Genomic DNA, 12714 nt, shown 5'->3' on the forward strand with positions numbered 1-12714 from the left:
TCTGAAAATTAACAGTGTTGATGGTAGTTCTCTGCCTATCAGTGCTGTTAGTGATCTTTCCTCCTCCTTAATTGATGTTTTTGTGTCCCCTGACCTTTCCACAAATCTTCTTTATGTTGGTCAATTGGTTGATAATAATTGTAATGTCAATTTCTCCTGTTCTGGTTGTGTTGTGCAGGATCAAGTGTCCGGGAAGATGATCGCGAAGGGGCCTAAAGCGGGACAACTCTTTCCTCTTCATGTTTCTCCTTCCACTATTATTCCTAGTTTTCCTTTACTTTCCTTTGCATGTAATGTTGTTGGTTCTAGACATAAGATGTGGCATAGACATCTTGGTCACCCAAACTCCGATGTACTTTGTACTTTGTTTAATTCTGGATTATTAGGAATTAAAGCATGTTCTTCTTTTGATCTTTCTTTCGATTGTACATCATGCAAACTTGGCAAAAGTAAAGTTCTACCTTTTCCTCATTCCGCATCTCGTGCCTCACAATGTTTTGATATTATACATAGTGACGTTTAGGGGATTGTACCTATTGTTTCTCATGCACATTACAAGTACTTTGTTACTTTCATTGATGACTTTAGTCGTTTTACTTGGGTTTACTTCCTTCGGGCTAAGGCTAAAAATTTTTCAGTCTTTAAGCGATTTCTTGCACTTATTAAGACTCAATTCTCTGCTAGCATCAAGGTCTTGCACTTTGATTCTGGCGGAGAATACATGTCTAATGAGTTTAAGGACTTTCTTCAAAGCTAATGAATCATCTCTCAGCGTTCTTATCCTTCGATACCACAACAAAACGGTGTTGCTAAGAGGAAAAATCGCCACCTTCTTGATGTGGTAAGAACTCTTTTACTTAACTCATCGGTTCCTCCTCATTTTTGGTGTGAAGCACTTTCTACTGCAGTTCATTTGATCAATCGCTTACCCTCTCCTATGTTAAATCATGTTTCTCCTTTCTCTAAGTTGTTTGGTCATTCTCCTTTATATTTTGATCTTCGTACATTTGGTTGTGTTTGTTTTGTGCATCTACCTACTCATGAACGACATAAACTTACTGCTTAGTCTATTAAGTGTGCTTTTCTTGGTTATGCTATCCTCTCAAGGGTTATGTTTGTTATGATCCCCATGCTCGTCGTATACGAGTTTCTCGGAATGTAATTTTCTTTGAAAATCAATATTTCTTTCCATCTCATATTGAGCTACCATCTGCATCTGTATCTCTTCTGGCTAGTTTTTCTGAATCCCCAACAATTGTGGAAGGGTTCAAACCTGGTTTTGTATATGAAAGACGTAGTCGACATGAGTCCAATTCCACTTCCTATGTGTCCCCTTCCAATCTTGACCCGACGCTTGATCCTGCTCCTGCTTCCACCACTCTTCGTCGGTTTACTCGTCTTTCTCGACCCCCTAATTGGTATGGATTTTTCTCTCCTGTCTTTCTTATTGCTACTTTATCCACTATTTCTATTCCCTCTTGCTACAAATAGGCCATGGAACATGAGTGTTGGCAAAATGCAATGCAAGCAGAACTTCAAGCACTTGAGGAGAATCATACTTGGGATATTGTTTCTTGTCCTCCTATAGTCAAACCTATTGGGAGTAAATGGGTTTTCTCTGTAAAACTTCGTTCTGATGGCTCTTTGGACCGGTACAAAGCTCGCCTCGTAGCTTTGGGTAACAAGTAGGAATATGGGGTTGATTATGAGGAGACATTTGCTCCTGTTGCCAAAATGACTATGGTTCGAACCATCTTAGCTATTGCCGCTTCACAGTCATGGCAACTACATCAGATGGATGTGAAGAATGTTTTTCTTCATGGTGATCTCCAGGAAGAGATTTACATGAAGCTTCCCTCTGGTATGACTAATTCTTCTCCTCATGATGTTTGTAAGCTAAAACGTTCTTTGTATGGGCTCAAGCAGGCGTCCCGGTCTTGGTTTGAGAAGTTTCGCAGTACAATTCTTTCCTTCAGCTTTACCCAAAGTCAATATGATTCTTTCCTCTTCTTCCACACATCTGTGTCAGGTATAGTCCTTCTCTTGGTTTATGTGGATGATATTATCATTACCGGCACCGACTATAGTTTGATTACTAAGCTTCAGCAGTTGTTACATACAACTTTCCATATGAAAGATCTTGAACAACTCACATACTTCTTAGGATTGGAAGTTCATCATCGGGCTAGTGGTATTTTCGTGAACTAGCATAAGTACATTCAAGATCTTATCACTTTGGCTGGTTTGGAGGACACTTCTTCTGTTGATACTCTTATGGAGGTAAATGTCAAATACAGGAAAGATGAAAGGGACCTTCTAGATGATCCTACTCTCTATCGGCGCCTGGTTGGGAGTCTTATCTACTTGACCACTACACGACCTGATATCTCCTATGCTGTTCATTAGGTCAGTCAGTTTATGACTTCTCCTCAGCATCTCCATCTTGCTGCAATTCGACGCATCATCCGCTATCTTCGAGGTTCACCTACTCGTGGGTTGTTCTTTCCTACCGGCTCCTTTCTTCAACTTGTTGCCTATAGTGATGCTAATTAGGGTGGGTGTCCAGATACACGTCGATCTACTATGGGTTGGTGTATGTTTTTAGGTGATGCCTTAATTTCTTGGAGACGTAAGAAACAAGATCGTGTTTCTAAATCCTCTACTGAGGCCGAGTATTGTGCCATGTCTACTGCTTGTTCTGAAATTGTATGGCTACGTGGTCTTCTTGAGGAGCTTGGGTTTCCTCAGACTACTTCTACACCTCTTCATGTTGATAACACTAGTGCTATTCAGATTGCCACCAATCCTATTTTTCATGAACGTACCAAGCACATTGAGGTTGATTGTCATTCTATTCGAGACACCTTGGAAAGTCGGGTGATATGTCTTCCTCACATCTCTTCTGATCTCTAAGTGGCTAATATCTTCACCAAAGCTTTGACTCGATAGCGACATCAATTTCTTGTTGGCAAATTGTTGTTGGTTGACTTACCAGTATCAATTTGAGGGGGGATGTTAATGTTACCATATACAAATTAGAAATGAAATTGGTTGTACATATAGGAAAAGATTGACATATTGGCTTACCATGTATTTTTTCATGTTACCATATACAATTTAGGAATTTAGGCTTCGTGTATAGGATATATGTATATAGATGGATGCAGAGGACAATAAACTGATTAAAGTTCTCAGAGTTCTTGGTTTCTAAGGAGTTTTTTTTAGTATTTTGACATTTGGTAACTGTTTTTTAAAACCTTTTTCTGTTCTCTAAAAAAAAAATATGTTTAACAACAAATAACTATTTTCTATTTTCTATTTTTAAGAACAAAAAATAGTGTTTTCAAAAAATATCTTTTAATTATTTTATATTATTTTCACTTGTTTTTTTAGAGTTTTTTTTAAATAATTATAAAAACATGTAAAATGATTAAAAATAAAACACAAGACATAAATATTATTTTTAAAACATAGTTAAAAATATTAAAAACAAATTAAAAACATTTTAGGTTTTCAAACAAACTTTTGTTTTATAAGACATAAAAAACATTTTTAAAAAACTATTCTTAAAAACTGTTTTTTAGAATTGTTTCTGAAAATAGTTACCATACAAGTCCTTAACTTTCCTTTTCTACCTTCATATATATGATCATGCGCAATGAAACAATATCAAACATTCTATGAAATTGCTAAGTTGTAACAAAATTGCAACAATAAATAAAGTTCATCTTCATAATACGAGTACCACATTTTTCTGAGTTGACAATACAGAACAAACAAGAAAATAAAAACAAAAATCCCCACATCTTATTCATAATAGAACTAGACATATTTTCTACTTGCTACAACAGTTGCAATGGCTCATAGCATGTTGCATAAGCATAAAAAAAGTTGGAAGGAGCATGTTAATTATGTAACCATCAGGCTATTTTCCTAAACTAATAGCAATACGCTCCATAACATTATAGCAATACGCTCCATAACATTATAGCACACACCAATGGAAAATAATCATACTCAGTCTCTAACTAGTCTGTCCAAAATGCTTCTCCAGCAGACATTATGACATGCTTGTGATTTTCTTTTATTTTCTTAAAAGCCAAAGGAGAAATTGCGCATTATGCCTTGTTGAAGAAGCATTCTAGGAGCGTATTAGAAGATGATAACCATAAAACATACTAAGTAGAGATCTCACACATTAAAGGTCACTAGTTCTTAAAAACTTCCAAACAGTGCTCTTGGTCAAGGTTCCTGCTCCAGAACTTTTTGTAATACTCTGCATACGTGAAACTCCTGTATATGGCTGCAGACCCCTCATCCGTGAGGGCCCTTGCTGGACTAATGAGCGCATCATCGCTTGGGCAGAGGAAAGAAGCAATCGACATCCTTGCCTTACCGACATTAACAGTGGCTCGGTGCCATACACTTCTGTACTTGCCATTACTCAATGCCTGCATGCAATCATTTGTTAGTTTTGATTAACTCTATAAGAGAATATTAAGATATAAAATAATTTTGTTAATTTTACCTGCAATTGATCGCCAATGTTAACAACAAAAGCACCTGGGTGGGGTTTAACAGCAACCCACTTGCCGTCCTTAAGGACTTGAAGACCCGCGACATGTGAGTCTTGAAGAAGAATTGTAAGAGCATTGGGGTCCGTATGTGCTGGCAGTCCGTAAGTTAACTCTGGCTCGGGACAAGGTGGATAATAGTTTACCGCCATATGTTGCCCTTGTTCACCCAATGTATTTCTTATATAATCTTTTTCCAAGCCTAAACTCTCTCCTATGGCTTCTTCCAGTCTGTGCCCAAGTTGTCGAACCTCTACACAGTAATTGCTCACGGTATCCCTATCAATGCCAAAGAAATTGTAATAATTAGATTTTCTCTTCCTTCTTATGTCTTCATTTTGGAGGATAAATAAAAAGAAAAAAACCGAGGAAACTATTATGTAACTAAAAGTCAGTTTGATAGTAATTTTAGGAAATGTTTTAAATTTTTTTGATACTTAAAATTTTTTTATCATTTAAGTATTGAAAATGTTGAAAACGTTTTCTAAAATTACTCTCAAACGCATTTTAAGAGTGTATTTGACAGTAATTTTAGAAAATGTTTTTAACATTTCTAATACTTGATATGCACTCTAATTATATGTCGATTTGTTGAATAGGGTAGATACAATTCTACCAACCAATCTTAAGTAATAAATTAAATAGTTCTACTCAACATAATTCTAATATCACATTAAACTACCATTTAACTTATATAATTTTAAACTGCATGGCAATAGTTTATGAGATAATTAATGACACATTAAGTTCATTAATACTTTATTTGGAATTTAATAATATTATTTGAAAAAAAAAAGAAAAAAAAAACCTTTGAGATCATTTTGAAGCCAAGACCTCAAGTTATTATATGTTTCACATGATGATCCAATTAGTGTACAAAAAGATAAATAAAAAGTATTATTAAATACGTTGATCTTGTGTTTTTATTTCCGTATATAAATTGTTAATTTAAAATGACAAAACTAGCCTCTCCAATCTTAACTCTTCTTCTCACCTATTTCCAATCCTAATTTTCATTCTTCTTCTTTCTTTAATGATATGAAAAGAAAAGGGATGAGTATGATTTATTACTGTTTTAAATGACCATAGTTACACCATTGTCATCTCCTTTTCTCCCATTTTTATTCAATATAATTTTTTATTTTAAATGAAGAAAGGGTGATCATGACATGTCACATCATTAGTCATGTCACACCATAGGTAGTAATAGCTATGTTTGGTTCTTGGAAAATATTAAAAAAATTATTAAGAAAAATGAATTTCATATAATTGGTTTTAACATAAAAATTATTAAAGAAAATCAAATACAATAAAAATTAGTAAAAAAAACTTATAATTTTTAAATTATTTAGTCTTTATATAGAAAAATTAAATAAGTAAAATGACTTTAAAATATAATACAAAATAATTTATTTATTTATTTTCTTTTCCTTATATTTTGCTTTTGTATCCAATATAAAAAAAAGGAAAAAAAAAAAGAAGGGAAGTTAAGCTCTGGATTGGGATTAGGATTGGGATGGAGATGAATGAGAAAGAAGATGAAGTTAAGCTTTCGATTAGGATTAGGATTGGGGTGAGAAGAGAAAGAAGAGGACAATATCATTAGAAAGGGGATAGACATGAAAGGGGAAATGATTGATGGATTTAAATTTTTTTTATAAATAAATAATAAAATAAAAAGATGGATATAAAAATTGAATGGGTGAGAATGATTAAAATATCTAACCGGGCATTCAAAGTGGGCCATTTGAATAAATGGATGATACCTACCCCAAACCCATCTAAGCATTTAGAAAAGGTATTAACCCCTTTGATATATATAATATATATATAACAAATATGGAAAAAGAAAAGTCAAGAGTTGAGTGGTGAGATGGGTGATGGGTGATGGGTCTCCCACTGGTGGCCATGTGATGGCAACACATGATCATGTGCCGTCCTTGTTTATATATTGCCATCTCACACTTCACGTACACATTGCCTCACTCACTTTTCATTTCTTAAATATCTTCAACGAATCATACGTTTCCAAATGAACAAAGCACCACCCTCCCAACTCCCAAAGTCCCAACCCAAGGGCTAGACCTCCCATTCAAATTTAAACCCACTTTTGGGGGGTTGGCCGGTCGTGGCTGGCAGGAGCAGACAAACAAAAAGCGAAAAGCCCACCCAGAACAAGTACTAAACTTATATTAATGTCTTGTACAGAGCACAGACCATAATTATAATAGTAATTATAATAATAATAATAACAATAAAGCACATCACATGGTTCGCAAGGGCTTACATCATCCACCCTTTCGGCCCCTGACGTCAACCGGGTGACAAAAGCCACGACCCCAATTCATATTTAAATCATGATAAAGGACAAAGATTACAGCCTGTCAGTGATAAAATATAATTCAAGTTTTATTATATTAATTATTTTGCTTCAATTATAACAAAACTGTAGTATAAAAAGTCATGCAAGATATGTCTCTGAATCGAGACAGGTACCTCACTGAGGTCCTCGGGCTCCTACATCACATCAATTCTGCACTTATTTCTGGAAAAGCCTTGTAAAGTAATTTTTAAAATAAATATATTAAATGATGGCAGATTTACGTAAATTCCCAAACACAGTTTCAAAATTCAAATGACTGTTGCCCCCGTGGTGTTTTCAGGTAATTATAATTTTTTCAGTCTTGACAATCTCATGCTACGAAATAATCTTTCAACCGGTGCGCGTTACATGCACTAGATGATATTGCCGATATATTGTAAAAATCATTCTCATCCTCTTAAAATTCATTTTGATAGTAATTTTAAAAAATATTTTTAAATTTTTTAATATTTAAAATTTTTTATTATTAAAGTATTAAAACGATTATAAATATTTTTTAGAATTATTATTAAATATATTTTTAATCTCTCATCATAGTGCAACAAACACTGTGTTGAGAGATGATTGAAAGGAGTGAAAAATAGGAATAAGGGAGAGATGACATATGAGTAATTAAATAAGAAAATGAGGATGGGAACGAGAATATGGCTTTGGATGTTTACCTCTACATTCATTAAGTGTAAGCTAAAGTAGTGTAATCTTTAGAGAATAGAGTAAAAGTTGCTATGAAATTCAATTAGTGGTGGGATTAAATTAGTTCTTCCTCTAGAATGGCACAAGAACAATGAGAAATTAGGTTTTTTCTAAAATTAATTTCATCCTTTCTCTTAAATTCTTTACAAAATCTTTCGATCATGAGGATAGAAATAAGTAATTAATAAACGTGAATGATAAAAAATCATTCAAATGAGTCTCATTTGTTGGTGGTTATAATCTTTTTAATAATTTTATAGAATGCAGAACCTGCATGCAATTACGTATATTCAATCAAAATCGTAAAACATGCATGAAATTGCATATCGTTTATCATATAATAAAGAATTTTTAATTCTAAAATAAGAATATTTGTATCCGAAAAGGAAAAATGATGCGGGAGGACATCCGTATACTCATACTTAGATATTAAAGATAAAAAGAATGTTGATTTGTCGTCTAGTTGAAATATAAGGCTTTAGTATTGAAGTTATGAAGCATGAAAAAGTGTTGTACTTACTTGAACTCAGGAGGATTGGAGGGCCACTCTGGCATATATTGCTCCAAAGGATGGCAATGAAGTCTAAGATAATCTCTCCAATTGTGCACTTTCTCCTTTTTGACATTGAAACTGGTAGACAACCTCATTGTCTTTGATGGGTCATCTGAATACAACTTCATCTTCTCTTCCACAGGTAACTGGAAAAACTCATTAGCCACATGTAGCATTTTCTCGATGGCTTCCGCAGACACCCCATGATTAATAACCTGCGAACCAAAATCACATCGATTAAAATTCCTAGTCACTGGTCACATCCACACCATATTTAAATAATATCTATCTATTTACAGTATTACATTATTCGAGATAAAGCCTGAAATTATATCAAATTGGAATACCTGAAAGAAGCCATAACGGCTACAAGCATCAGCGAGTTGCTCAATAATTTGGGCTCGATCGTCACAACTCAGGTCGATGATAGGAACATTTTCGCAGTCGGCAATTTCGGAGAGTCTAGGCCTCTCGGATTCTGGTCTGATGTAGTTCTCCGGCAAAGTGGTAAATGGGATTCCGGTGGAAAGGACCTTAGAATCCATGGATTCCGGTGGGGTCAATATGAAAGAGCCAAAAAGAAGGAAAAGGGAGTGAAGACTCCGATGCAGAAAGTGGGCAGGTCCTCAGATGATGAGTAGAAAAAAAGTCGAGGGTATCGTCGGATATTAAAATGGGGTGGTGGAGCTTGGAACTGCCACGTATGCATTGATTATATCACATATTTAATAGGGAGAATTGTGTTTTGGGCCCATGCCAAAAATTAACATTTGGTCCTCCAACCACCCATATTTAAGTTCAAGGATATAAAATAGTAATTGACAAAAATACCCACTTGATTCATTTTTGTCTTTATTCTACTACTTGCCACTCTTTTTTCTTATTTAACAATTTTTGGATTTTTCATTTTTTTAAAACTCTTTTATAAATAATTGAAAAATTACATTATTGTTTATTTTTAAATTATAAATAAACAAAAATTATATTAATGATTCAAAGACTATTTTAGAAAATACTTTTAAAAAAAATATTAATTTAAATAAATAAAAATGATCTTTTATATTTATTTTTATTGTTTACATTTTAGAAGTAAATAATTTAATGATTAAAATACCATTTAAAATAAATATATTCACTATTTTTTTTATATTAAAAAGTTTTTTAAAGTTTTTTTTTACTATTATAAAATAAAAAGTTCAATTTTTTTTTTTTTTAATCTTCTTCCTTCCTTATTTTAACAACTTTTTGAACATGACTTTTAGTAATAAGTTATATGAAATGCTACAAATTTGTTTATTAAGGATTTTTTTTAATGATTTGAATTAATTGAAAATTTATTAAAATAAGAAAAAGAAAAATAAAGAAATGGAATGAATTGAGAGCTTTTATTTTAAGTACTCGATTAAAATAAGGATGGATGAAAAGTTTTTATTTTAAGTACTCAATTAAGATGTTTTCATATGACCTAATTTTAGAAGTGGATTATATCAATACATAGTAGAGATTGATTTTTTTATATATATAAAAGGGTTGAAAGGTATATTTACTTGTTTGAGATGAAAACAAGTAATTAAAAATTATATAGATTATATTTGAGTTTGGTTTTAAAATATTTTTTTAGTTTTTATTTTTATTTTCTATATTGCCTCTCTTTGAAAATACATTTAAGTTATGACAAATATGAAATTTATGTAATTGTACAAAGGTATTATACTAATTGTACAAGGGAAATGTGCTAAGTGTATAAGGGTGTATAAGGCTCCTAATAGGTTTTGTACGATTTTTAAACAACTTGAATTTGATATTAAGACGATTATTGATAGTTTTTTTTTTTCTTTTTTTTACCAAACTATTTCATTAAGACATTCCCTACAAAAATTAACACATAAGAAATAAAATTTTGAGTTATTTGAGTTATTGTACAAGGTATTACACTAACTGTACAAGACAAATTTACTAATTGTATAAGGGTGTATAAGACTACTTTTTGTTAAGGATTTCAAGTGATTTTGAAAAATTTTCCTATTTTTTTCCACTCAAAGATTTTTCCCCCACTCAAGAATTGTTTCGAATTTTATTTTTAAATTTCATCATCAAAAATTTGTAATTGCATATTTTGTTTTTGTAGTTTTAGCAATGTTATTTCTTTTCACTATATATATTTTTTTTTGTGAAATTTTATCCAAATGAATCTATATTTAAAATTATAATCATATTTATCAAAATTTTTACTAAGATTATCTTTAATTCTTTTAATATATTTATACTCATTTATTTAAAAAAAGAAAAACTAATTTTTTTTTTTTGTAAACATGTTCTATTACCTTTCAAGTAAAAAATTAGATAAGTTTCAAAGTCAATAAATAAAAAAATTAAATACCACTTTCAATAATTTTTAGATAAAATTTTATATAATATATTTTATTTGAAACTTAATTTTTAAAGTTTAACTAAAAATTGTATTGACAATTTTCTTGTTGTGGGTCAAAATACTTTGCATTAGTCTATCTAAATAAGAAAAATTATTAATATAATATTAGAACTTCATATCTTAGTTATTATTTTTCAACAAATTTATCTTTTTAAAAATTTTAAAATAAAAACATTAAAAATTAAAAAGCTAAAAAGATATATATATATATATATATATATATATATATATAATAAAGTGAAGTGATAGTTAATTTAAAAATTTTTTAAAATATGGTTAATGTAGGAAATATAAAAAATAATTAAAAATAAGAGAAAAATGTAGATGAAAGGGTAATATAAATTTAAAATAAAAAATGAAAATTAAACTAAAAGATAAATACAAAAAGATAAAAAATATTTGGATGAAAAATTTCAAAATTTTTATCATTGCTTTTAATAAGAGCAAAATGATTCAATATCTTTAAAAATGAAAAATAAAAAAATATTATTGTTTTTTATTTGATATAAAATAAAAATATATATTGGAATAAAAAGGAAAAAAAAAGTTAAAAATGAGTAATATTTAATAGGGAATAGAAAAGGAAAAAAACACAAAAAAATTAAAATTCACACTCACTTGTAGGCATATAAGGGATAAGGGTATTTTAGAAATTAATGAAAGACAATATCCTTCATCTTAATTTTCATACTTTGTTTGGGTTTTGAGCTTAAATATGGGTAATTGAAGGACCAAATATTAATTTTTGGGCCCAGCTGGGCCCAAAACACAATTCTCCCGATTTAATATTGCTTACGTCCTTGCTCTTCTTTTGCTGATGTCAATATTCTCCATTTTACATTCCAAATATCTATAAAAAAAAAATTTAATTATTTCATTTGTGAAAAATAATGTACAAAAATTATAAAATATTATTTGATAACGGTTTTTAAAAATAATTTTAAAAAATAGTTTTTAAGAATATTTTTTAATATTTTGTATGATAAAAGTCTTTTTAGAAATTTAAAATATTTTTAATTATTATATATGTTTATATAATTATTTTTTAAAAATAATTAAAAGATATTTTTTGAAAATATTTTATTCTATCAACCTAAAAAAATAAAAAATTTATTCTTAAAAACAATAATCAAACCAACCTTGTAATATAAATTTAACCATTTTGTGCTACCAATGAAAAGAAATAAATTAATATGTACTGTCTTCCGTGTGGTTCGGGAATGGTTAAAAGCTGTGTGGAAATAGAATGGAGAGAGGAAGAGGAAATTAAATGAGAGAGAGAGAGAGAGAGAGAGAGAGAGAGAGGTGGGAGGAGACGCGGTCAATGGGTAGGCATGGGGACGGAGGGCAGCACCGTCCAATTACTTGTGTCTGGATTTGTCAAGGCGTCATAATCCACGGAGGGCCGAAAGGGTGGATGATGTAAGCCCTTGTTCTTTTACAAGGCTTAACATCTGCGACTTGGTCATAGTTTTTATTATCGCTCCTACTTAACTATTTGAATTGATTGGAAGTTTTGTCTTAATTTCTGTCGAGCGTTCGATGAAGATACTTTGGCCTTTGGATCAGAACTTACTGGGGATGACAAAAATAAATCTGGATCACGTGTGTTCAATAGGGTGACAGAAAGGAAAAGGAAGTACAAGGACTAGAGGTCTAGAGGAATCTTAGAAGATTAGCATTGAGTACGAATGACAAGGCTTGGGACGAGTCGTCCCCTTCCAACCCTGTTTATTAAAAAAAAAATTCTAATTTCCGTCACATTTAAAAAATTAAACAGATAAGACGAGAAATTTTCATATCTCCCCCGTCCGTTTAACTTTTTTTTTTTTTTTAATTTTTAATTACATTGAAATAAATATATTTTATAAATAATAAAATCATTATATTTTTTATAATTTATTTTATTAAATTTTTTATTATTATTTATATATTAAAAATAGTAAAATAAAAATTTAAATTAAATTAATTTTAAAATTTAAATTAAATTTAATTTTAAAATTAATTTTATAGGTAAACGGGGCGGGATGAGGCAATACCCAAACCCACCTCGGGTTTAAAAAAAAAATCTCATACCCGT

The 12714-nt window shown here is 30.9% G+C and overlaps 1 protein-coding gene across 3 annotated transcripts in view; it reads right to left on the reverse strand.

Annotated features, from left to right (window-relative positions):
* The window catches only part of LOC100254096 (protein DOWNY MILDEW RESISTANCE 6), a 93718-nt gene extending 84834 nt beyond the window's left edge, over positions 1 to 8884 (reverse strand). For all 3 annotated transcript variants that reach the window (XR_009467223.1, XR_787249.3, XM_002273604.5), the window contains exons 1-4: positions 8551 to 8884; positions 8171 to 8418; positions 4529 to 4853; positions 4196 to 4451 (exon numbers count right to left, since the gene is read on the reverse strand). Coding sequence is in view for 1 of the 3 variants with exons in the window: in XM_002273604.5 (XP_002273640.1) it covers positions 4209 to 4451; positions 4529 to 4853; positions 8171 to 8418; positions 8551 to 8748 (1014 nt within the window). In the remaining 2 variants the exon portion in view is untranslated. The remainder of the gene's footprint in view (positions 1 to 4195; positions 4452 to 4528; positions 4854 to 8170; positions 8419 to 8550) is intronic.
* Positions 8885 to 12714: the final 3830 nt, after the last annotated feature.

The sequence above is a fragment of the Vitis vinifera genome, chromosome 13 (assembly GCF_030704535.1).
Source record: "Vitis vinifera cultivar Pinot Noir 40024 chromosome 13, ASM3070453v1".
NCBI classification, from domain to species: Eukaryota; Viridiplantae; Streptophyta; class Magnoliopsida; order Vitales; family Vitaceae; genus Vitis; species Vitis vinifera.